This window comes from Pseudophryne corroboree, chromosome 7 (assembly GCF_028390025.1).
Source record: "Pseudophryne corroboree isolate aPseCor3 chromosome 7, aPseCor3.hap2, whole genome shotgun sequence".
In the NCBI taxonomy this organism is placed as follows: domain Eukaryota; kingdom Metazoa; phylum Chordata; class Amphibia; order Anura; family Myobatrachidae; genus Pseudophryne; species Pseudophryne corroboree.
Genome location: NC_086450.1, coordinates 356,740,877 through 356,767,730, shown reverse-complemented (window position 1 = coordinate 356,767,730; position 26,854 = coordinate 356,740,877). Strand labels below are relative to the sequence as shown.

The window sequence follows — 26,854 nt, the reverse complement described above, 5'->3', positions numbered from 1 at the left end:
AGCCGCCCAGAAGAGCAGGAACACGAGCCTCAGGATTTCCATGGTCCAAGGGTGTCAGTGATGACACACTGACCCAACTGGCAGCAGTGACTCTTGGCTTCATAGCGTTTTCTCCCCTCCATGGCTCAAATAGCACCTAGACAGCTGCTGCTGGAGCCCAACAGATGCCCCCAGTGCCTGCTCCTGGCTAACGGCACCCGGATGTGCCCACTAGCTGAAGCAGATGATAGCTTCCAGTTTGTGTTCCAGCCAGGGATGGCAACAGAAATCTTGGGGCCCAGTACATTGATTTATTTTGGGCCCCCTCTCCCACACCACCCCCAAGCCCACTACCCTCGACTCCCACACCCACACATGCTTCCCCTGTGTGTGCCAAATACACGTAACACCTAAGTACCAAATGTTATTACACCACAGACTGGGTAGGAGTAGGAGAAATAAGAGGGGCAAATTCATGAGCCACAAGGCATTCATTTACACTTTAGGGCAGATTCAATTAGACATACAGATGGAGCCATGCTAGTCACTGTGAGCGTCTCCATCCAGGCGCGCGCGTGCGTGCCCAGGCAGAAATTCTTACAATGGGAAGCGGCTCTGTGCACTCCCGGCGTGACTAGGCAGACGGATCGCCTACTCACGCTGGGAGTGCATGCCTGCGACTAGGCAGGGTAAGATAAAGAAGGCTCCATCTGTAGGTGTAGCATGGCTGCAGCTCCCGGATTTAACGCCTGAAGCTATTCAATAACTTGCCAATTTCCACATGCTGTAAGCATGCAGCTGACGCATGTTAACTCATGGCTCCTGGGTTAAGTGCCCAGAGCTATGGAATTATCCTGCGTCTGGGGCTTATTGCACAGGGTAGCTACAGTAACTGAATAGTTCACGGCAGAGCTACAGTCACGCATTAAGTCCCATAGCTAATAGAATCTGACCCTCTATTTAACTTATCCCTTGGGCAGTAGTACCACTGAATATGAAGCAGCAGCCTTCTCTGCCTAATGGATAAAGAAAGGGAAAGAGAGGGAGTGTGAGAGTGAGGAAAAAGGGGGAGAGTGAGAGAGGAAAGTGATGGAAGGGAGAGGGGAAAGAGTAGAGAAAGAGAGGGTGGAGAGAGAGAGAGTAAGTGAAGAAAGAGGGGAAAGAGTAGAGAGAGAGGAGGGGGAGGGAACAGATAGTGGGGAGGGAGAGAGGAAAGGGAGGGGGGAGAGAGAGAGAGAGAGAGAGAGAGAGAGAGAGGAGTGAAAGCGGGAAAGAGAGAGGAGGGAAGGAGGGGAGAGAGAAAAATGCCCAGGTTTGACATTGCAATTAAACTAAAAAATACACTTACCACACTGTTCACCTTCAGTGAAGATAAAGGCTGGTAACAGTCAGTGTGTACTTTTTGTAGCTTGTGTCCATGGAGCTGCTGCTGTCTCAGGGATGGGGACGGCATCTGCACTGCAGTAGATGATGGGGTGCTTTCTGCTAAACTGCAGCCCGACCCGTGTGTTGATCCCTACCGGCCCGACTCACTTGTTCCTGCTCCTCTTAGGTGGTGGCTTCCGAGGGAGGTAGGCTCTGGCACAAGAAAGGCTGGCTGGCATGGTGCAACATCGCAAGTAATGACATTGCCACTGCAACGTCATTGATTTCTGATGCTGCACACAAGCAGCAGATCGTTTGTGCTACCGGCGCAAACTATAGTTCAAAATCAGGCACCGGGGTCTCTCTGAACCTCGGGGCTCGGCACAGGTGTACCCTTTGTACCCCCTTGTTACCGGGCCTGGTTCCAGCTGCTGGAATGCAAATCCCAGAAGTGAGGTCAAATCCAGCAGCCAGTGTCAGCCGACCTGCACCGGTGAACCGGCTCATCAGTGAACTTACCCGCTGTTCCGGTGGGCCAATCCGCCCCCGGCAGTGGGTTTGGGAGTGGTGTGAAGGAATCTGGTGACTAGGGGAGAAAGGAAATTGGTAAGTTCTGTTATGGACATACTGAGCTTTGTGTAGTGTTGGGACATCCATGTGGAAATAGCAAAGAAGATGTGAGATCAAGGAGGAGCTGAAGATCTTGGTGAGTCAACGTGCAGTTAACAATGAGTGTCTTAGTATTTTGTAATGTAGGAGGATATAAATAGGAAGGACTATCCAGTGCAGTTGCCCATTAGAAAATAAATTGCTCTGCGCTGATATTGCCAGGGTGTTCTGAACAAGTTGTTGAAGGTACAGATAATTGACATAAAATTAGGAAGCATAAAAGGATTACCTACACTAGTAGTGGTTGAGGTTTGATTGCTGCTACCACCATGGTAATATAGGGTGGCATGTAATTCCAAGTTAAGCGTCCATGCGGGATGCCGGACGAACTCAGACTTGTTGTAAAGAGGCAATGATTAAGTATTTATTAAGAAAAACATCCGAGTTCATCCAGCATCCCGCACTGCCACCAAACTTGGACTTCATTACATCCCGGCCATGAAATCTGTCTGTTTTGTACAACACTGCATCCTTCTACTCAGCACGTCATTAAACAATATGCAGTGAGGAAAACAATCTGTCTCTCCTAAAATCAATAGTATTATTCCAAGATTCATGCATCTTGTTATTAATAGCAGTTATATTAAACATCTATTGATTTCCAGTAGATTGTTGTGGTTGTATGTAGTCAGAGCTCATATGTTGTGGCTTTTTAGCAAAGTAGATTTTTTATTTGGTGTAAAGTATCATAGCTGTTGTTAATTAATAAAATATAGAGACAATATGGATGTGCATTGATATTTCTGATATCACCCCTTGAACGTCGTACTTGTAGCTCTCACACTCATATTAACCTGATATTGATATTTACTGTAAGAGTGCAAGATCTGTAAGCGCAACGTTTAATGTGTACACACGGTAAGATATTTTCTTCCGATTCTGACTATATAGTCAGAATCGGAAGAAAATATAGTGCAGATCGCAAGGTGACAGTCACCTTGCGATCCCGAATCGATGCCGATGCGCGGCCCCGCGCGGTCGGCATCGGAAGAAAAAATAGGCTGTGCAGGCAAGTCAATCCTGACTATCTCTATAGAAGAGATAGTCAGGATTGAAATCGCACATAGCCAGCATCGCAAGCACAGTTATTATGTGCTTGCGATACTGGCTAAGTGCCGACCCGGCCCCCTGTCGCACGGTGAGAATCGGATAAGTCCGAATCTCACCGTGTGTATGCACCCTTAGGGACTGAGATCTTTTGCTTAATATAACAACTGCCCCATGAGTCTCTAAACTTTTCTAAGATTTGAAGATTTAGATTTTGCTACATAGATACATGTCCGTATAAACAGATGAACACATTACTGTATAATTGTGTTACTATCGGTCTGCCTGTCTGCGGGCCTGATTCAGATATGGCCGCAGTGAGTCTTCGTACACAGCAGCTGTGCTAAAATGTGCAAAAGACGCAGGACAAGTCTTCAGTTAAAAGACGCCCACTGATGGCTTCTGTGATCCGCTGCTGCCTCCGAGAACGTAGCATCAGATCATCAACGTGACCATCGGACATTAGAGTTACCCGTCTTCAGCACACCCGAAAAACGGGGCCGACAGCTACATTTTCTCGAATGCTGCTTATCACCGCCCACAAAAGACAGTAGCATGTCAGTCATGCCGCAGCGTTTGGGGCACTGCAAGGGACATCGCAACCCCAGATCTGCACATGTGTAGTACAGCATCTGTGCATGAGTAGACCTAAAAACATGAGAGATGTACGTACACATCAGGCTTCTGTACATCTCTGAATAAGGCCCTATATTCGGGAATTGCCAGATATTCTTTGAAACTTTTCAGCAAAGTGGGAGTAAACAATCTTCCTAATAGTCTCTCCTTGCAGGTTTGAAACCCACCTTGCCCCATATATATGGGTATATACATTACAATTCTACACAGCCATTTACTCAGCAACTTGGATTAAGGCACATGAGCCATAGTCACAGTATTCACATTTTTTTGAACACTTACAGTAACTCTGTTGTTAACTATTTGCCAGTTTGCTAATGATCAAACTATTTGGGATTCTATCATTAATACAAGTTAAGTGTGATTGTATTCACGATAGGACAGTTTATTTCCCTTTGTATATACTATTCTGCGTCAGGCATATGGAAAGGGAAGCCTGATTCTGACTGACCCCTTACACAACTGCCAATACGTACTAATGATGGTTGTGGCTGTGGATGGAAAGAGTGGGCGGTTCTGCTTTCTGATTGAAGTTGTACTGATTCTCGCATTAGCAGTATGGATTCTCACTTTAGCATCAGGTAGTTAATCATGCTGCTATGGCGTCATGCAAACACAGTGACTATGGCCCTCATTCCGAGTTGTTCGCTCGCTAGCTGCTTTTAGCAGCAGTGCAAACGCTAGGCCGCCGCCCTCTGGGAGTGTATCTTAGCTTAGCAGAAGTGCGACCGAAAGGATCACAGCGCTGCTACAAAACAAAATTGTGCAGCTTCAGAGTAGCTCGAGACTTACTCCTACCTTGCGATCACTTCAGACTATTTAGTTCCTGTTTTGACGTCACAAACACGCCCTGCGTTCGGTTAGCCACTCCCCCATTTCCCCAGCCACTCCTGCGTTTTTATCTGGCACGCCTGCGTTTTTCAGCACACTCCCCGAAAACGGTCAGTTACCACCCAGAAACACCCACTTCCTGTCAATCACTTAACGATCAGCAGTGCGACTAAAAAGCGTCGCTAGACCTTGTGTAAAACTGCATCGGCTTTTGTGAAAGTACGTCGCGCGTGCGCACTGCGCATCATACGCATGCGCAGAAGTGGCGATTTTTTGCCTGATCGCTGCGCTGCGGACGAAAGCAGCTAGCGATGAACTCGGAATGACCCCCTATATGATCCCAAATCAGGCCCTACATGTACATCACACCATAGAGAAAAGCTGCTTAAAGCTATCTCCGATATAATTGCCCAGATCTGTCACTCTGTGACTGTGTGGCTAACGCTGGCTGTGGCTAGGAGCTCTCATTGGGTGAGCAGCAGGTCTATCACACCCTGATAACTCAGGTTACATCAAATGGGAGGCTCTGTCCTTTGGCTGCTGTGTGTACTCAGAGCAGGATTAACAGTGGGGCTGATGGAGCTGCAGCTCTAGGTGGTTCATCATGACCTGCGTGCGCTGTTCACGCCGTTGCAAGGGGCTATGACCCCTTAACCATCGCACGCCCTTTGTCCGTGCAATATTTAACCACTCACACAATTATGATTGGAAGTAATACTCCATATAATACAACTACTGCACGCCACAAGAGCGTGCAAGGGTTAAGTGGCCATAGCCCCTCACGACGGTGTGAAGAGCGCCGTAGGGCGCGATGAATCACCTAGTTGTTATTATTTACCCTATTACTTTCTTTTATACAATTTGAAGTCATACCGTATTTAACACGTTCTCTCAGAAAGAATATCTCTTACTTGGCACTTACAGTTGTGTCCTCATACACTATTGCTGCAGTCATGCCAAACGTCCTGTCTCTGCACGCTATTATTTGTCTCGACTTGCGCCAAATGTCTTTTTCACATGAATGTGCACCTTAATCGCAATGTGATGCAACAGAACCCGAGACTGTACTGATTCATTTGATGTGACGTACTTTACGCCAAGTTTCCGTTGTGCTTTGTATGCAGATACAGACTGTCGCACACAGATATACAAGTGTTGCTTATCAAATGAAGTATTGCAGTCTCACAAAGCAGTTTTGCTGCATCCTATTCTGAGAAGCACATTTATGCAAGAAAGACGCTAAACCGCTGCGTGCGGCTGATTCGCACCAGTCATCTCTTGCCCCATGGAGTATTGAGGCTAGGTGTATGAGGACACATGTGTCTTAAAACTACACACAGCAACACCTTCTTATACTTCCTATTACTCTCTAGTCTTTCAGCTTTGTAGCTGAGAAATACACAGTGATCATTATGCACATTGATGGTGAGCAGTATGCCTGGGGATCATCTTTCAGAGCTTCAAGGCATGTTACGAAAGATACTTTACACCTGAAACAATCTGAATGCTTGGGGGAGATAGTAAAGAAATACTTCCAGCACATTGGCTACCTCATAATACACTGTGTAGAGTAATAAGGTAGTCATTGATGATGATGATGATGATGATGAAGCTGAGTGGAATAGGAAAAAAAGAGCTGGAGAAAGTAAAAGACAAGAAGCCAAAAATAGGAGACACTGGGCCTAATTCAGACCTGATCGCTCGCTAGGTTTTTTTTTGCACTGCTGCGAACAGATAGTCGCCGCTCATAGGGGAGTGTATTTTCACTTAGCAAGTGTGCGAACGCTTGTGTAGCAGAGATGTACAAACAGATCTTGTGCAGTCTCTGAGTAGCCCAGGACTTACTCAGCCACTGCGAACACTTCAGCCTGTCCGGGACCAGAACTGACGTCAGGAACCCTCTCTGCAAACGCTTGGACACGCCTGCGTTTTTCCAGCCACTCCAGGAAAACGGTCAGCTGCCACCCACAAACGGCTTCTTCCTGTCAATCTCCTTGCGATCGACCGTGCGAATGGATTTTTCGCACAAACCCATCGCCGAGCAGCGAACCGCTTTGTACCTGTGCGCTGCGCCTGTGCATTGTGGTGCATATGCATGCACAGTTCTGACCTGATCACAGTACTGCAAAAAATGCTAGCGAGTGATTAGGTCTGAATTACCCCCATTGTCTTGGCTGAGGAGTAAGATAAAAACGGAGATAATAAAAGAAATCAAATAAATATACATTGCCCAGGAAGGATTTGTGCCAAACTAATCTGGACCAGTAACCTGCATGTTAATGAGGAGTATGGAGAGTTCTACAAGTTCACTAACGACTGGAGTAATCACTTGGATGTGAAGCTCCTTGTAACATCAACTTGTATCTGCACAGATTATTATTTTTTATGGGCAAATGTGAGGAGCTGAATCCATGGTATCTCAACTTAATTAGAACACAGGAAATCAGTTCTTTAAATACATTCATCTTTGTATTCATTAACACTCTTAGAAACATAACAAACTTTCTGATCCTGAGATACTTCCAAACACCATCTGTAGACGGCATGGTGTCACTGGAAGATTACTGTACCAGAATGAAGGAGATAAGAAAGCCCATCTACTACAGGTGAAGCAAGAGTCGGTAGCTCACTCAGCCTTTGTAGAGAGGCTCGGGATGCATTCCCTACATGTCACTTGCATGATGAAGACTGTATACAGCAACCTTGAGTGGAAGATCGTTGTCTCTGACATAAAGGAAGTACTGGAACTACCAGGGGATGAAGAGAAAAAGGGCAATAGCGGAAAATAATCTTAATATGTAAGCGTATCCAAGATCATCGAGGATATTCTGAGAAAAGTTGAGTAGCTTTTAGTGTCTAAGATTAATAACTTCTCCTTGCTGTATCAAGTACATGTGGTTGAACCACAGAAAATTCTTAACATTCTATTATTGAAACACTAAGGGGATAGATTTACTAAAGCTTATAAAATGAAACATGGTGTTGCGCATAGCAACCAATAAGATCATGTCTATCATTTTCAAGGATGCAATAGAGAAATTATAGAATCTGATTAATTACTATAGGCAACACCGACACTTTTTATTTTTGGAAGCTTTTGTAAATCCACCCTAAAGCAGAGAGATTTACTTCTGTTTCTGGCTTCAGCCTGGAGGATTCTACAGTATTTTTATACTTGGCTTAGGTATCAGTGCAGAATGCCTGTCAGCTACTGAATGCCTGACACCACCAGCTTCTGAAGAGATGCCACCACTTGGAAGGAGATGAAGACATTTCCCAAATGGAAACAACTTAATACTGGAAATGTTTCAGTTGTAGTCTTAGCTGGTTAGGTTTGTGTTCTGTGATGTTGCCAACGTATACCTATTGTCTGGTGATCACCAGAGAGTATTACCCTGCACTGCAGAAAACCCATTCTCAATATATGGGAGCGAGGGCATTTTGGGTACTATCACATGACTGCACCTGCAAAAGGGGGGACATACATATTAAAGAGGAATATATATATATATATATATATATATATATATATATACATACATACACATTACCATTTTCAGAATTCTTTGCATAACACATAGTATCCTGCCAGTTGCAATTTGGAATGGTTGATTTATGCTAGAAACCCAAAATATTTATTTGTGATGTTTATTGGAAAAAAAAAAGTTTGTTTTTTTTAGTCTCATTTTCTTAAAATGTCAATATAAAATAATTACTTTGTTGGCCAATTTGGTTTCATTTTAATTAACATCCTGAAAATATGATGGCTTCTGAAAAAACCCAAGGTATAATTTGTGTGGGTACTTCATGTTGGATGAGCGCAAACAATGAAGAATGGCCTAGGCACAGGCGTGAGAAAACCCTCGGCAGCGAAGGGGTTAAATAAAGTGTTGTCTTAGCTACATACTCTCGCCCCAGCATTTGGAACAACTGTAGGATGTCAGGTATATCAGATTTTTAGACTTCTGGATGTTGGCAGTTCTAGTATTGGGCTGCAATCCGGTAATGCTGATGGTGAAGACCAATTTAAAGGAAAACTACAGAGAAAAACAAGTGCCCTATATGATGCAGGGAGGGGCATGGAGTAGGAATAGATATTGAATGGGTCACCATTGATGATGTCATTTGTACCTTCCCGCGATGGCAGAAAACCATCAATGGAAGAACACTGATAGTATGTACCATCGGTGGGTGGCACAGGTGGGGACATGTGACTGCAGCAGGACAGTCAGAGGAGAGCAGGGCTAAGAGACTGCTGACATGAGGGTAAGGATTAGCAATGTGTGATGGGGGTATGTTGCCACAGCATAGATCAGTGATCAGAATCAAAACCATCAGTGTTTGCTAAACACAATGGTTGATGTCCATCCTTAGCACAGAGGCATGCAGGAAGCCAGAGATAGCATTGAATAGTAAGAAGAGTAGGATCCCCCAATACAGTAGTAATAAGAGGTTCCCAAAAACCTGATGTGGAAAAACTGATATCAACCACATCTCTATATAACATGAAATTAATGAATCCTACTCATCATACTATCAGCCTTTAAAAAGTATTTTTATGACCTTATTTATTACAACGTATAATGTATAATGAAAGCTCTGTTCATGGTTATCTCTGATTACACATACTACCTTCCTGTGTATTGTGTCTATAGCAAATGTTTATATAAGATTAATGCTATATGTAATTATGATTGGTGTTACCAAAACAGAGTATTAAATACTGAATGGATGCTTAGCACCATTTAAGCACTTCTCGGCACAAATGGCTTTCCTTTGTAGGTCTTGTCTAAAGTATCATGTTTAGAAGGCTCTTACATTGTCTGCCTCTTCTACATCATTCACTAAACTGTTTAGTTTCTGCTCTATTGATAGAATTCAACCATGACTTGCCCATTATTTCCATGTGTACATCGCCTCAGCAAGATACCGTCGCTGGCTTCCCAGTGTACGAGGATGCTTTGTTAATTGACGATTGTGCCTCTGGTACAGGGTGTGCTGTTTATTTTTATATTGAATGTCTGACCACAATAAAAGCATTTTATCTTTTCACAAGAGAATAATCTCAAGTCACACGTTAAACCTAGTTAATTATTTTTGTTCTCTTTTGCAGTGGAAATGGAATTCAAGGATCTGGAGGACAAATGACTCCAAATTATGCTGATGTTTTATTAAAGTGTTCTCACAAACTCCACGAATATAGTAACTTAAGGCAGCATTACCACCTAGTAACATTAATTACTAAGGTGCCCCTACCAGGGCCATCATAACATATAGGCACACTGGGAAGATGCCCAGGGACCCACGATTCTAGGGGCCTTTCAGCAGAGGTGGGCTGGGTCGGCATTCCATACCTGTCTCCCAGGCTGCAACAAGTAACCGAATGGTGTCTGCTTAATGACTGGTGGATGGCTGGCGCTATCCACCAATCAGACTGCAGTACTCTCTGGCTGTCAGTTTGCTGATTGGTAGATGGTTGGAGCTATCCAGCAATCAGAGTGCTGACGGCCATTCACTGTATGGAAGCATATGGAGAGTCAGTTCAGGACCAGAGGAGGGGTAAGTTATGATTTTTAAAAATGTATTCCAGTAAATAGGTGGGTAGGGGCCCCAGTGCATTACTTTGCCCAGGACCTTCAATGCTATTAAGACAGCCCTGGCCCCTCCACCAAACCGAAACCCTGGGCCTTTATCCCCACAGCTTCTCCGTTTCTCATACAGCCTTAGGAAAAAGATGGAAGGAGGACCAATCACATTATTATAGTACTCTAGAACTGGCAGAGCATCGAGGAAAACAGCTGCGGCAGATAGCCTGATGGGCGCCATCTCTGACTAGGAGGGGTACCTTAGTAAAATATTACCCTAGGTGGTAGTGCAGCTTGTAAGAGAAAGTACCTGTTTACTTAGAATGTTATGATGTATTATTACTTTAGAAATGTACATATGGTAATTGACATAGAAAATGCAAAATGTATTAGTCTATAAAGGGATATTCACCACAAAGAGAATAAATGGTAAAGTCTTTATTTTCTGTTAACAGCATATTGAAAATAAAACATTTCCCATGCTATACAAACTTTTGTTTTATTTGCTATAGTCATTATAGTACATAAATATCTATGATTGTCTTTAAATTCAACCAGATTTAAAGAAATACCAGAAATGTAACAATCAGCAGCAAAAGAATACAATATAAAACACCCAAATATGCAAGTAATAAATATAGGGCTGTTCAGAACAAACTGTTGTGTATTTTCACTAACAAAATCTGCAATTGGTGAAATACTGTAGAACAGATCAGTTACCTACTGACTTTTAGTAAGGGACTGGCTACTGTGACTATCCCTTTACCATGCTGGGAAATGGGGCCATATGTGTAGCTTGCAATCTTACTGTTTTCTTGCTGTCCATCTTTGATAATCCTGGTGCTATAATTTAGTAACATGATCCCTATTACTATACTACCATGGGAAATCCATCAACCAGTCAACTGGAGAATTGGGAGAATCAAAATAATATTAACTAGTGGTAATTTCTCCATTAAAATGGATGTTTTTATTTGATGTGGTATAGTATGAGTGGCTGGCGGCCGGGATCCCGAGGATCAGTATACCGGCGCCGGCATACCGACAGCTGGGCAAGCGCTAATGAGCTCCTTGCGGGCTCGCTAGCGCTCGCCACGCTGCGGGCACGGTGGCGCGTTACACGTGCCACGCTATTTATTCTCCCTTCAAGGGGGTCGTGGACCCCCAAGAGGGAGAATATGTGTCGGCATGCCAGCGGTCGGGATCCCGGCCAGCGGCATACTGAAGACCACCCTATTTGATGTGCTGGTTATGTCAAGGTGAAGGCTGACAGGGGTCAGTGACAGAATTTCCCCATGCCTGGTCTTTTCTAACATAACACAGTCGCCTTGGTCAATGAAAGCTGCTAAACATTTTAATCCAGGTTAACAGGCTACTAGGATTTTACTGTAAGTAATCAGCCATCCTTAACCAAATGTCAGAGAAGGCTGAACCATAATTAAAAAATTACAACCCCTGTCCATAAAACTATATACAAAATGATAACAAAATATAGACAACCAAAGGTAATAAATGTTTATATACACTGCTATATCATGCTTGGCTTATTTTTGGGCCAAGCGAGCGTAGGGGAATGTGATGTGAACTGCATCATCACACCCACCAATACGCAAGGACATGATTTGTGGAACAAAGACGCAGGGCCATGTTTACCCGATTTACATCATCAGGCTCTACCCATCACTGTGCGACGATGCGAACTGCATTTCTGCATAGTGGAGGAGGAGTCTGATTATGCTATTTGAATCATCATTGCCCCGTCCACTTCACAAGAAGCAAGATCCCAGATGGTGTCTTACTAGCCCAGGAATTCAGGACATCCCTATATTCAGCATTCTCCTGGAAATTCCTATAGGATAATCAAGTTTATGCAGTATACAATGATTACTTTTTCTGAGATTAAGGGGTACATTTACTAAGCAGTGATAAGAATAGAAAAGTGAGCCAGTGGAGAAATTTCCCCATCAACCAATCAGCGGCTCTGTATCATTTTATAGTATGCAAATGATATATGTTACTTCAGTGCTGATTGGTTGCCATGGGCAACTTCTCCACTGGCTCACTTCTCCACTCTTATCACTGCTTAGTAAATGTACCCCAAAGTTTAAAAAAAATCCTGCTGGGGTACATTACTGTATGTCAGAACTCTCCCAACAACAACCATTTTTGAATGGTTCAAAATATAGTCCGGAGTACAGTATAGCTTTATTGTTCTGGAACTTTAATAGCGCTGAATAGTGTTTGTTATCTTTACATCTAATGCCTCTAAAGCAAATAATGTAAATCCAGTGGATAACTGTCCCTCTCACTCTATGCATAAACATTCAGAGATATATAAAAATATACACATACACACATATTAAAAAAAACCACTCATTTATTTATTTGCTCAGTCACATTCAACCAGTATAGTGAGCTGCACGTGAAATAAAAAAAGAAAAGTGATTTTTGTTTTTCTAAATGAACAGCCCCTAACACCCAACTATCATACCAGTAGAGTTTCCCTCTCTGGAACCTTGTGGCTTGGGAGAGTCTCTCACTGTCCAGCATATGCTGGTTATGATGACCTAGAGCAGTGGTTTCCAAACTTTTTTGAATCACGGCGCCCTAGAATATCAGATTTTTTTTCACGGCACCCCTAGGCCAAAAATTTCTTATTGAGAAGTTTAGAAAGAAATATTATATTAAGTAGATCGCGTTTATGTCATCCTTAGGGTCAGTTGTGTGGTGAGGGACAAGATTTGCTTCTGTTTGGCCACATATTTTATGACTGGCAGCCACCAGCACTGGTTTTACCTATTATATTGACCATGAATAATTTGAATTGGTCCTGGACCACCAACCCAGGGCACCCCTGCAAGTGTCCCGAGGCACCCCAGGAGCCACGGCACACAGTTCAGCCTGGAGTATTAGTGTCAATTTACTGTATACAGGCAGAGGTTGTTGGCCCTGATGTCTGGTCAAGCTACATCTACAACCTCAGCCTGCAGCTCCACAGTCTACAGTCCAATTACATCCTGCGAGTCCTATAGCATTATATGACCGCAAACACTAGGGAGTGTCTTGAAAACTATCAGGGGATGCTGATATATTAAATAAAAAAGCAAATAAAAGAAGAAATTCATGGAGTTTTCCATTAGAGCATCCTGGATTGTCTGTTGTGAGTTCGGCTGCAGGGAAGTTACAAAGTAATTTAGATTAGCAAAGGGATTACAAGATTGTGGCTTTATCAGAAGGCCAAACCAGTAGTGACAAAGCTAGGAAAAATATATAGTCAGCTGACACTGATTGGCTCTCCTGCCTCCTGACATATTGCGCACTGTGCCTCCCCGACTTACCGTCACTTCTTAGCTATCATTGCTACATCCATACAGAACTAAAATTGTACTATTGGGTGGAGTTTAATGAGTTCAAATATGTAAGTTACTCACTGTATAGTGTATGTGCTGCTCAAGCCTTACAGTCCCACACCACCGTGTAAAGCAGGACATACATTATGCAGTTATCCGGCAGATAACTGTATAGTGGTCGATTGTCATTTGCTCTCATTCAGTACCAGATTTTCATTCCAACCAGCCAGATCTGCCAGATAATTGTATAGTGTATAAATGTATAATGTTTGTTTTTTTTCTCACTGGACTTCTGTTACTACAGATTGCCCTGAAAATATTTTTTTCATTGTAGATTTTCTAATTAAAATTATTTTATTTTTTTAAATAATTTTTTAACAACATTTCAGACCATAAAACTAAGCCTTCAATAGAGGGTCCTAAATCTGCCTTTCTGTCAATCTGCTGTATGAATATGTATGTGTCTGTACTACAAAATTCATGTTATATCGCTATGCTGAACTGGTAGTGGTCTTAAATTATTGAAAGCAAAGTGACCTGACATTCATTTAAAAGCACAATATTTTCAACAAGACAACTGCATTGAGAATACTGAAGAAAATCACCAGCACTATAACAATCACAGACTCTCACACAGACTCTCATCTATCCCCAGTGTGACTAGACTAAGCTGGATATCCAATTAGCCCCGGTAATTTACCAGGGCTAATTGCCTTGTTGGGGGCTATCCTATTAGCCTCGATAAGACGGCACGAGCGCCGGCTTACTGGGGGTTACCTGATGCTGCACTGGGTGCTGGCTCTTGAAGCTCCCGGTGCAGCGCTGCAGTTCCGTCTCCCTTCGGTCACATGACCGCTCCCCATGTGACCGGGGGCGGGGGAAGATGGGGGATTCGGGTCGTGGCGTTGCCCCAGCTTCCCCGCCGGGGTTAAGTGCCAAGTGCCGGCTCCTGTGCCGTGGCGCCCTCCCTGCAGTTCCAGCCTGCGGCGGGCAAGGGACACTGCAGATCGCCACAGTTATCGGGGATTTTGTTTCGCCTGCGAAAACGGGGCTGTTTCTACCTAAAACACACAGGTTTCACTGAACCTGTGTGTTTTTGGGGAGGACAACCTTTTTTTTTTTTTTTTTTTTTACGGGCGATCCATATTGGATAGCCTGTAAAAAAAAAAAAAATCAGTGAAACATCGGAAAAAAAGTCTGAAAACCCGATGTTAATTCACCGGAAATTGGATATCCCCATAAGTGATTCTATCAATTTATTTTAGAAGAGTGATGGAAGCTAATAACAGATTAGAATAATCTGCAATGCGACAAAGGGGTATATTTACTAAAGTGTGAGTTTTTTTTAGAAATGGAGATGGAGATTCTACTTATCATTCATCAAGCACCTTCTAGAAGATAATAGCTAGAATCTGATTGGTTGCTATGGGCAACATCTCCACTTCTAAAAATCTCACACTTTAGTAAATAGACCCAAAAATGTGTTCTAGGAACTGCTGTGGTTGGCGATGCCTGGATAAATATACATTTGGGGCTCTCAATGACAAGACTGACACAGTTTCCAGCTACTGGGTCTAAAAGACTGATTCAAAATAACTGTACTTCCTTAAGGGGGAACTCCCCTCAATATTGTACCCTACAAGAACAGAAGAACAGCACTGTCTAATAGGTTTTTTAGGATAAAAAAAAAATTGAACAGAAAAAAGGTTATAGGACCTACTATGTGCCTCAGAGTTGACAGAGATTCAACAAAACAAAATTTAAAACATTTCCACATACTTCTGTCTACATAATACATTGCTAATATGCATACAAACATTTAAAAATGTAATAATGTAGAAGGGGCTCACAATAGACAAATACAGTATGTAATAAGATAGTAATACCTGAAAACTAAAAAAACTACAGGTTATACAGTAGCTTTACTTAACCTATTATATTTGCAGGTCTGTCACTACAAATGTTGAAATAAATACTAAACAGCAAACACAAGATAACTGCCCACACATAAGAATACTAACCTCACATTCTGTACATACGTACATTTTCTTTTACAGAAGTTGGACAGAAGAACAGAATAATTAAATTTGTATGACCCCCTTTCGCATTCCAAGTGCTAGTTTCCCTTTTGAATTGCACCTGTTACCTGGGAGCAGGCTCAATGAAGAATTGTGCAATAATAGAGCATTGGAAGCTGCACACCCACTTCCTGGTTCTTTGTACCCCCATAAAAGGAGGATGCGCCTACTTTGCAAGGGTGCAGGTACACTTCAAAATGTGCATGGTGGAAAGAAAGTAAAGCCATCTTAGTACCACTCCTTTTATTCATTTTAACATGTTTTTGCCATTTCATGCTGAAAACATTACTCATGAGAGTAAGTCATTAGGACCCACTTTATTACATGCGTCAAGTTTGTGCATTTGAAAGTTTTTATTACATCCCTCAAGGTGCACTGAGACATGCACAACTGGAAGATGAAAAATACATCCCTTTAAAAATATGGGATAACCTCTTTGCACAGTTGAATAAATAAGATCCTTTTGCGTTGGTAAAAACTAGGAAGGCTTCCCTAAATGCACCTTCTTCTCATGTTTAAATCCTGATCAAATCTTATTTTCCACTTGCATTCAAAACTAGTAAATAAATCTCGTAGGTGGCAGCCATTTTGTGGGTTCAGCCAAAATTCACAAAATGGTTGTAGTTATATGATAATTAGCTCAGCTCATTCAATACCTCCACCACTATATGTATCCAACAGGCAGAACTTAAGCAGCCATTTTATTTTTGCCATGGTTTACTTACATTGTTTTTCTGACGCATACATATATCAGATGTCACTGGAACACAACATTGGTTCTACCATAAAATCTATTTAGGATAATGTTAGCATAAGTAACTACTGTATCAGTATGCTAGTACACAGGTTCTCAAACTCGGTCCTCAGGACCCCACACGGTGCATGTTTTGCAGGTCTCCTCACAGAATTACAAGTGACATAATTAGCTCCACCTGTGGACCTTTTAAAATGTGTCAGTGACTAATTAATACACCTGTGCACCTGCTGGGTTACCTGCAAAACATGCACTGTGTGGAGTCCTGAGGACCGAGTTTGAGAACCACTGTGCTAGTGCATGTACTGCGCAACAGATCATTTATAGTGCAAACTGCATCATAATCTTTGGGTAGGTTTAAGTCATGCTTGCCTACCTGACCCTCTCCATGAGGGAGAAAATGCTCTGTTCCTGGACTTTCCTGGTAATGTATGATTGCCATCACCTGTGGTGAGCTAGGTAATTGATAAGAAAGATGTTTCACCACAGGTGATGGCAATCATACATTACCAGGAAAGTCTAGGAACAGAGCATTTTCTACCTCATGGAGAGGGTCAGGTAGGCAAGTATGGTTTAAGTGCTACTGCATATATATATTATAATTTTCCTAAGGCACCTGGGGCTATAAAGCCATGTCATAATGTGTATGTCTGGGCTATATAACAGCCAACTACAAAACGCTCACCAAAACCAGCATTTTATTTGTTTTTACTTTTAATGTCTAACTAAAATTTTTGTATGAGGTAAAACATGTCTACAGATGCTCATTTGCTTCACTATGAATATTTTTCCTGCAAAATTCCTCTAATTCCAGCCACCATTGTGGAATCACAAAAATGGGCAGGTACTATTATGTCCGGTCATGCACATAGTGATGCAAGGCCGACACAAATTTGCAATAGTGTCAATACAGGGCTAAAATACGTAACTAAAATGATAGGCTACTCTAATTGCTTCTACTGTCTGTAACTGCTTTTGATCTGCATTTGCTATGGGACTGAAATTGGAAGAGCTTGGAGTGCACCACCTCAAGCGCTAACAACTGTAGCTCCTTATGTGACTAAGTTGAAGCTACAGTAAACAGACATTTTTGCTTACTCTTCAGCAAATTCTGAAAAACATCCAGCAGAACTATCCCTATTACTGGAATACAGGCTAAGATATTCTGTCACTCATCCTCAGCAGCGAGCGATGGGATCACTCTCCAGTATGACCTCATATGTATTACTTCTGGAACATACTGGGGCCTGTAACTGCACTCATATAATTGCCCACACAGACCAATAACGGAAACCTTCTGACTTCTCTTCAGGTATGCCCTGTAATGATCCAATGAGATTAGATTATTTACAAGTATCCCTTAAGCTGCAATAGCAAGGCTACAATAGGAAACCCAAATAGAAATACAACCAATTTAGAAAGAAGATTCCCTAAAAATAACATTAAAACATTATTGGTAAAGCAGAGTGACCATATTATCCCTTTCTTCCTGGGGCGCTCATGGATTACACAGGTTCTGTGGCTGATTAAAACCAGCTGAAATGCAGGCTTGAAGTCAGCCAGCCACAGAACCTGTGTAATCCATGAGCGTCCCATTGGCAGCAAGTGTGTGTGTGTGTAGGGGTGGTGCATGAATACCTCAGTTCTATAATTCAAATAAAATGTACCCCCCGTATAAAGTACTTAAAGTACATAATAGGTTTTAGCTTAAGCGTGCAGCCCCTGATCAAGGCTTGAACAAGATGGTCGAAGAATGCAGACATTGCCAGAATAGCAGCTGTGCCCTCTAGGATCTGGCTAGATAAGCCCACACACAGACCTGTATGAGTTTCTGAAATCTTAACAGAGATTTTATCACCTGGTGGTTAGCATACCTCCCAACATGACCCCTTCCAGGAGGGACACAATGCTCTGCTTCTGGACTTTTCTCTTCTTTTATGATTGCGGGTACCTGTTTTGAACAGGTTCATGGATGAGAAAGGTGTTTCAGCACAGGTGATGGTAATTATAAATTAAGAGGGAAGTCCAGGAGCAGAGCATTCTGTCCCTCCTGGAGAGGGTCATGTTGGGAGGTATGGGTTAGGCCGGTGTTTAGTGCCGATTACAGGGCAAGAGTTGGGGAGAGGAGACTGTTCTGCAAATTGTAATGAATACGAATAAGGTATACTACAAGTTATGAGACTATTACGTAACAATCCCTCTCCTACACATTTCGTGTAATTTTCATGGCAGTGATACTGTTCAGTTTATGTGACTTTCCCTCAAAGGTTTCCTATGCCCTTGGCAACCAATTTGCTACTGTAAACAAGAATATCACAATGTAACCCAATAACCCTGCCATACAATTCACGACTGACTTACTTCTTACAGGAAAGTAGAGCGAATGAGTGACCACGTATGACTTATGATCGTAAAGGAATGTGTGACTTAAAATGTGATGAAACCATGGTAAAAATAATAATGGGCTGCAGGAAAGCTATCATAGCACAGATGAAGATGAGATATAATAAGCATTTATTATAACCTTTTTTCCTCCAATCACAAAAATACTGCTGAGGGAAATTCCTCTTACTTTTTTATATCCACATGGAAAGTTACTCGGATCATAACAGTAGTTGGGAACGTGTGTTATGTGTATCAGTCTTACGGAAATATAAACGCCAGATTTAGTTTATCTTTAGGCTATTGTTATACTGTACCTACTGGTAAATAATCTTATGGATTACTTTTTAAAAGACATGATCTGGCCGGCTGATTATTATCATGTCTTACAATAAAACATATCAGTGAAAGAGCCGAGTTACCCCATTAACTGACACCACAATATTTTTTTTGTAAGGATAGAGATCTCTATTGTTTACACCAGTGGTTGCATTAAAAAAACAACTTCTTGTTGTCAAGTGTTAAATTACTAACACTAAATCCTTAATACTAAGTCATACACATTGAATTTATATTTGCAAACTTGCACCATGTAGAATTAAACTACACAATAGTCTCTTTGTGATTAGATTTAAAATAGTTGTCTTGTGTTTTATTATCTTAATTAAAGGCTCCTTTAGATTCCCATCTAAGTACAGCTTTAGTTAAAACCACGGAAATTTGTTTTTCTTTTTTTTATTTAAATGTGCAATCCTGACAGATGAGAACACTAAAATCGGTTATGTTTTCTTTGTTTAAAAGTCTGCATGTCTTGATGAGAACTATTGCTTTGGAGAGGGGCGAGCACCCCCCCACTTTCCATCTAACCACGTTGTTAATTCGGGCCTTGGCATGTTATAAATTATCATTGCAATGTGACCATTTCAGCACAGTACCCTGTAGAACTGTATTTGCAAAAACAAACATCAGCTTGCAGTTTAGTAGTCTTCTAAGCCATACTGTATATTATAGAGCAATAAGGCCTTCCTTTATCCTGGTTTGAGTCTTCAGTGATGAATTTCCTGTTTCAGAGACGAAGCATCTTAAACTTTGAAGCCATAGAAAACCCCTTGTTTTGCCCAAATAGCCGCCATGGACACTACTTGGCCTGTTTTCTTGTTTACTAACTGAAATATTGACTTTGATTTAAAATAGAGATTTAGTGACCAAGCAAGCAGACAGGATTGTGTCCCTTTACTGTTTAATGTTATCGTCCATCAACAAACAGTTGTTCTGTAAAAGTGAATCTTGTTGAGTGTGTGGAGTCACTTCAAGTCAGCTGCGACAATATCCGTCTTTAGATGTTATTTTAAGAGTTCACAGCTGTTCACATTTAGATAAACCCTATTAGATAGGATTACCAGAGCTCTTGAGTGTTGTGCGGTTGTGTCCTGCTACCTTTACTGATTTCTCCCTCATAAAGACAGGGACAGTAGGTGAAATAGTCTGTGACTCTGGAACCTATGTGCCTTTCACCACAGATGTCGTCCAGTGTAACTTGGAGGAGCAGTTGGGATCTGGAAATAAGGACAACAAATGGATATCTGAGAATATGGACTCTATGTCAATCTAAACACATTTAATAAGCATAAGCATTGAGAGTTCAATAAACCCTTTATACGTTCTGTGGTGTTCTAAGGTGTACTAAAAGTTATGTTTGGGATATATGGCAAAACCAGGGAAATAAAATTATACTTAATGTCTATTTGGAATTACATCATTAAAAATGACCCAGTGTTGGCTGCGTAGAGACAGAAGCCTATAGGGCAGATTACTGGGGGAGGGGGGGGGGGTTATGGTGATGGGGAAAGGTGGGGGGGGGGAATCTGGACAAGCAGAGGTAGCCAATGGGACAAAACATAACTACAATCAACTAACTCTAGGCCAGCTAACCCCTGACATTGGAACGAGACGAGTGGAAATGCCTGTGGCAACACACACGAGACATAAACAGGTTTGACATGCCGTGGTTAAAGAGCACAGGTACTTGTGTTTGGGGAAATCAACGAAGAGTATTTAACTGACCTCAATGAATATGACTTGTGCTGAACACAAAAATGGAGCAAGAAGTGTTCAAAACACCACAAAGCAATGCAACGCTCCTAAACGCAAGTGGGTACGACAACACTGGAAACATTGAGCTCCAATGGTCCCTGATTACATGCGCTGCATTAGCTTTTGAAACCGCCAAAAGACATGTATGCCAAAGTGTAAAAGGCCTTATGGCATCATGTCTATTGAATCCTATAGATGTAAATCTTCCACGGCTCCTTAGAAGATCCTGCTGGCTCCTTGATTTGACTGAAAGTTCCACTGTGTCCACTGCAGTTTATAAAAAAGACAGAAACCTCAATATGAGTCTGAAATTATGTTAGGGACAAGTGCATTTGGGGGAACTCAGTTCCAGCATTTTAATGTAGGGCAAGTTTATTAATCACATTTCATTTATGTTTGAGTACAGTCCTTTCCATTAATATTTAAAAGACCCAACTTTGCTACTATGCTCATATTCCAGGAAACAGTGAATATAACTTCACAAGGCAAGATCATCAATCCCACATGTACCCTGTCTTACAGCTGTCCCTGGCCTAGCAAATAGTGTATGTGCATCAGCCATGTTGGATAACTTTGGCAATCTTCAGCAGACTTTGTAAAAACTGCTACTTACATAGAAATATAGCTGGATAATTATCATTCGGTGACGGCTGTTGGTGTATAAGGTGGCCTTGACTTAGAGTAATTGATAAATCAATGATATCTATAATGCATAGTACATCACACAGTGCTGATAATTACCTGGATGCAGGTAAATGCTACATCCACTTAGGAATGATAAATAGCTAGATAAAAGCTTAAAGCAAAGTATGTTCTACTTTTATTATACAGAGAGCTTGATTTACTACGATGAAACTACTGGACATGCCATGTGCAGTAGCCAAATAGCTCTCAAAGTGCACCTTTATCTACACAGAACTAATATTCGTGAGCAGCCTATGCAAGGAGCTAGCGACCCTAAGCTTGATTGTCATCCTTCAATGGTATAACTAAATCTTAGACCACACTTACAAAATGGCTGTCTCCACTGGTTAGGATCCATTTACACTTTGAATTTGGGCAGACTTTTTTCTTCAACATGCGTAATGTCACCGCTGTATATTTAAACCAGACGTGGTCTCTATTGTACTATAATAGTGATATCATGCAGAATTCTGATGTTTCTTAAGCCTGCCTTGGAGTGGTCGTGGTCATGACCTTTTCAAGTATATCACTAAATATTGTAGCTCTTCTGTACATTTCACACACAAGCTTAGAGCCAAAGAAGCATTTGATTTAGGCCACTGATTGGCTGGCCATAATTATAATGCATTCCAATCTGGAGGTTTTATTTATATATGGGCACAGGGTGTTTTTTTTGTAATAATCAGATCATTCATTGTTGGCTATTTCAGAAGAGTTGTTAGCTTTGCCAAATTGTGCAAAACCAATGAACAACATTAATAGGTCTTAAGTACTTAACAAGCCAGCTGATGATTCATTAAACGACATTAGTGCATCTATTTCTCAGTGGAACTTCTATCTATTGTATCACTCCAACTGTTTGATGTTGGTATAACCACCGATACAAGGTTTAGGAGCCAATTTGGAATATAGATGCTGTTGGGACCCTTCATAACTCTTCCAATGGAGTGTTGGTGCAACTCTCAAGGCGATTCCTACTGTGCTGCGGCTAGAATGATACCTCACACGAAGTTGGGTTATGATCATTGTGAACCATGTGTAACAAATTGGTGCACATACCCAAGGCCCAGGGGATCTCACTGTTAACCATTGATAATTTTATCAACAGTGTGGGTCTTATTGTAAAACTGTCAAACTGCTAATTACACACAAACATTTATTTCAGTAATCTTGGGTCAGGAAGGTACAAAGCTGCCTGTGTGTGTGATTTTCCTAGGAAAGGCTGCAAGGTAATTTTAGAACCCCGTCTACTATCTCGTAATTAATGTATACTAAGATTGCTTAATAATAATGGCAATCTTTATGGCCACTTCAGCTACATTGTCAGGAAAGGAGACGTATACATTATGTATCCCATAGATAATTAGGCAGAACAATTACTTGTTTTTCTTTGTCGTTTTATGATATCTGAGTTTGTTTAAAAACGAAAAAAGCTTTTCTGGTGTAAACTCCTGTAAAAGCCATACATTTATCATATATAATTTACAATGCTTCTATGTAGACTTATCCTAGTTTTCTCCCTTGGAAGAAAATCAAACGGAAAACATATTTAACTTTTTCAGAGCCGTGACAACCATCTAAAATTAAAACAACAGGCCATCTGACTAAAAAGTAATTTGTATTTAAGGCTTAGTCATATGTTTGAGTACAATACGAAACACTGGGGTAAAATCCCTGGATGCCTGGAGGGCTGATTTGAAAAATGTCACATTTTCACCCTTTATGCTTAGAAGGGAATTATTTTAATATTGTATACTTAAAGTGTTATAAAATTAAATAAACATTTGACAGCAAGTTGTAAGATGTCTAGCTGGCTACCGTTGCCTAAGCACAATATATATATATATATATATATATATATACATACACACATTATATTTAATGTGTTGACAATCTCAGGATTATGAGGTTGCTCCATATTAAACATGTGAACTGAAGGCTAAAAGTCAAGTCACACTGAGCTTTTCCACCTAAAAAAGTGCAGCTTCATGGCAACTTAATAAAGTATGACTCATTTCCTGTCACATGACCACGGTCAAGCTCTGAAACGTTGCATGTTGTGTCTTTAGAGCGGAACAGATTTTTTACTCATGTGTTCCAAATAAATATTATTAACCACAAGACAATATAATAACCTGTCAATCTTGCTGAGATTGTAATGCTTTAATAATCCATCATGTTTATTATTAAATGAAGAGCGTATAATAAGCATGTCCGGTGATGATTACATGAGTACATGGGTTGATTAATTGTGACTGGGAATAACATGTACAGCAGACTGTCATGTGCTATGAATGGTTTACATGGATTGTGCGATGTTTGCAGATGACCACAGATGGGAATATCTCATTAAAAGCTTACAGGGATATCTAACCACTGTTTCTAGAGAGAGACAGACAGAGGGAGAGGGGTAATGACTAATAAGCCTAGAACAAATCACTCCAGCAGCAAGCTGTCTGATGCATCCTCACCCAGAGGATGGGAACCAGCGGCTAAGTGAAAAATTATCGATCTGTTTTTGTAATGAGTAAAAATGTGTAAAAAGAGAGAAAATTTATAGATTTTGTGCATGTTATCCCAAATAAATCCACATTTTCTACTACAAACCCAGGCAGGAGTGTTTCAGGTCTAACATTAAGTGTATATGTTTTACCAGCTTAAAAGAATATATTATATTGCATTGCTATATCACTCTCTACAAACATTTTATTAATTTATTGTACCAAATATCCAATCACTAATTGAGGTACTGCCTACAGCATCCTGGTATTCATTCTATACAACTAGGGAGGACTAGAAGTAATGAGGAACTTTTATGAAAATCGGTATAAAGGAAAAGTGGGTGTTACCCCTAGCAGCTAATCAGACTATTGCTTTAGTTTTTAAATTGGACTAAAGAAATGACAGAAAATCTGGATGATATGAACAACATTACCTTATTCCCGTACACTGATGTTCAGAAATGTCCCCTAGTATGTTAATGCCTATAGCAGCATTACCAATTATTTGGGTGATTTCTCACTGACTAGCTACTTAACTGTGATGGAGTTCCGGGACCTGACAGCCGAGCTCTTTTATCTCTGAACCCCTTGGATTATTTTCTCTCATCACTTTAAAATGGCTGTGGCGAGGGTATGAGCAGCAGAACCAATAAGAAACTGCAGGCTCAGCGATATAGTGCTGCAAGGTCATACCAAAGCTTCACATAGCCTTTAGCTTTCAGTTAGGACTGTGAGGCAAACGACAGAGCTCTCAGGAAAAGACATGAATAAAGCCGCCTCCATTGCACCACTGAATGGAAGGAGTTATAGATGTGTCCTCATAGATCTTTGCTGCAGTCAGGCCAAGCAACCCCTCTTGGCAAGCCAGATGGAGTGAGACTCTTCTAGCGTCAGGCGTCTTTTTTGCTTATTTTTTCCGCCAAAAAAGCTTCTTATTCGCAACGAATTGCGAATAGGACACATGAGGAGATTGTCCTAATTAATTTGATATAAGACACTTGTCTGAATCCGTACATGAACTGCTGCACAGTAGCAGCTAAATCTTTTTTTTTTCCAATACAAGTTCTGTTCTACGCCTTATACAGACTCAGTCGCACACAATATATTAGTGCAGTGGTTCCCAAACTGTGTGCGTAGGCACCCTGGGATGCCTCTGGACACTTGTAGGGGTGCCTTTGATTGGTGGTCCAGGACCAATTAAAATTATTTATGTTAAATGTAATAGGCAAAACCAGTGCTGGTGGCTGCTAATCATAAAATACTGTATGTGGACAAACAGAAGTAAATCCTGTCCCTCTCCACACAATTTAACTTATGGATGACATAAACACAATTGACTTTATTTAATATTTCTTTCTACGTCTCAATAAGAAGCTTTTGTCCTGGAGGCACCGTGAAAAAAATTCTGTTGCTCTAGGGACCGTGATTCCAAAAAGTTTGGGAACCACTGTATTAGTGACATACTGTATATGAAATGAATCAGCACAGTCTCCTTGTGTGTCCTAGTCACATTGATTTCTGACTGAAAGGCATTTTAGTCAAAAAAGACGCCTGAGGTTGGCAGAGTTGCACAGGATCTGGCGGCTCATTCACACCAGGAATCTCACCCTGCATGGCGTACCGCGGCTAGATGTATGAGAACACATCTGTATATTCTGTATATATTTCATTATGTCTTAATTTTATCTCATTCAAAAACAATCACTATTTACAAGAGTTACTTCTTACTTTAGGAGTGTCCCTTCAAATGTTCTGGTTATCCTTTAGAATGTAAGCTCTTGCGAGTAGGGCCCTCTTCCCTCATGTGCTTATCCTTTTCTTACTTTACTAATCCTCAACTCCCCAAATCCTACAGTTCTCGGCCACCTTGATACTTATCTCAGTGTCGTCTACTGTTGTAGTTATGCCTAGTTACCCTGTACTTGTCCTATATTGTCTTCAACTTCAAGTCACTGTTTCCCTGTTTTTTATTATATGTATATGTACTCTGTAATTGGGCGCCAATTAAAGAGTACAGATACCTTGTGGTGCCATATAAATAAAGGATCATAATAATAATAATAATAATAATAATAACGAGAGAAGAAGAAAGGATCCGGATCGCATTTATAAATATAGATTGTAAGCTCTCAGGAGCAGGGCCATCTTCTCTCATGGGCATTTCCCTTCCTTACTTACACCACAATCTAATCCCTCCTAACAACAACAGCACCAAACCTTCTGTAGGGCTCACGGAACAGTAAGTACATTACAAGAAATTTATTTATTTTATTTGGGTGTTGGTAGATGCTTTAGGCATTAATGTATTGATTTAATATCACACAGGAATTACCATATTGATTACCATATTATAGAACACTACAATGTTTCAAGCGTTCTGGGTAACTCTTTTAAGCCAGCATGACTGTACCCATCTTTAGAGCAATATATATATATATATATTACTGCATATCAATCATTTGTCTGTATATAATGAAACAGTGTCTGCCACTTAGTGTCTATAATCTGTGCAGAATAGACTAGACTGGGCTAATGTATAGCCACTCCATTTAAAAACAATGTGTCAAAACTGAAATAGAGATGATTGCATCACAACTTAATCAGACAGGAGGATTCGCTTGTTTGGTGTAGCTATAGGTCTTACATTTATGGATATAAGTAACAGACTGTACAGGTTTACATAGTCTTAATACTTACTGTTCCACCGTTCAGCACCACGGCCATCTCAGTAGGCTGGTACACGTTGCTCCTGAAGGGGGCGCTGGGTCTGCTCCCTAAACTACCATTGCGAAATCCCCCAGACCTCATGGCTGCATAAATTAGAGCAGAAAACATAGCATTAGTATTACATAGGATGTCTCCTTCCTCAGTCTATTACCTCAGTGGTTCTCAAACTCTG

At 41.2% G+C, this 26,854-nt stretch overlaps 2 protein-coding genes across 3 annotated transcripts in view; one reads left to right on the top strand and one right to left on the bottom strand.

The window, feature by feature from the left end:
• The window catches only part of IQCK (IQ motif containing K), a 258,743-nt gene extending 248,140 nt beyond the window's left edge, over window positions 1-10,603 (top strand). Inside the window, exon 9 of the mRNA XM_063934443.1 lies at window positions 9,641-10,603. Coding sequence (XP_063790513.1) covers window positions 9,641-9,675 — 35 coding nt within the window. The 3' untranslated portion in view covers window positions 9,676-10,603. The remainder of the gene's footprint in view (window positions 1-9,640) is intronic.
• The window catches only part of GPRC5B (G protein-coupled receptor class C group 5 member B), a 155,461-nt gene that overhangs the window by 36,179 nt on the left and 92,428 nt on the right, over window positions 1-26,854 (bottom strand). Inside the window, exons 3-4 of one of the 2 annotated variants that reach the window (XM_063934440.1) lie at window positions 26,653-26,765; window positions 16,772-20,232 (exon numbers count right to left, since the gene is read on the bottom strand). In XM_063934440.1, coding sequence (XP_063790510.1) covers window positions 20,188-20,232; window positions 26,653-26,765 — 158 coding nt within the window. In that variant the 3' untranslated portion in view covers window positions 16,772-20,187. Of the gene's footprint in view, window positions 1-16,771; window positions 20,233-26,652; window positions 26,766-26,854 lie in introns of those variants that run through there. The other variant, XM_063934439.1, reaches the window with a different exon arrangement.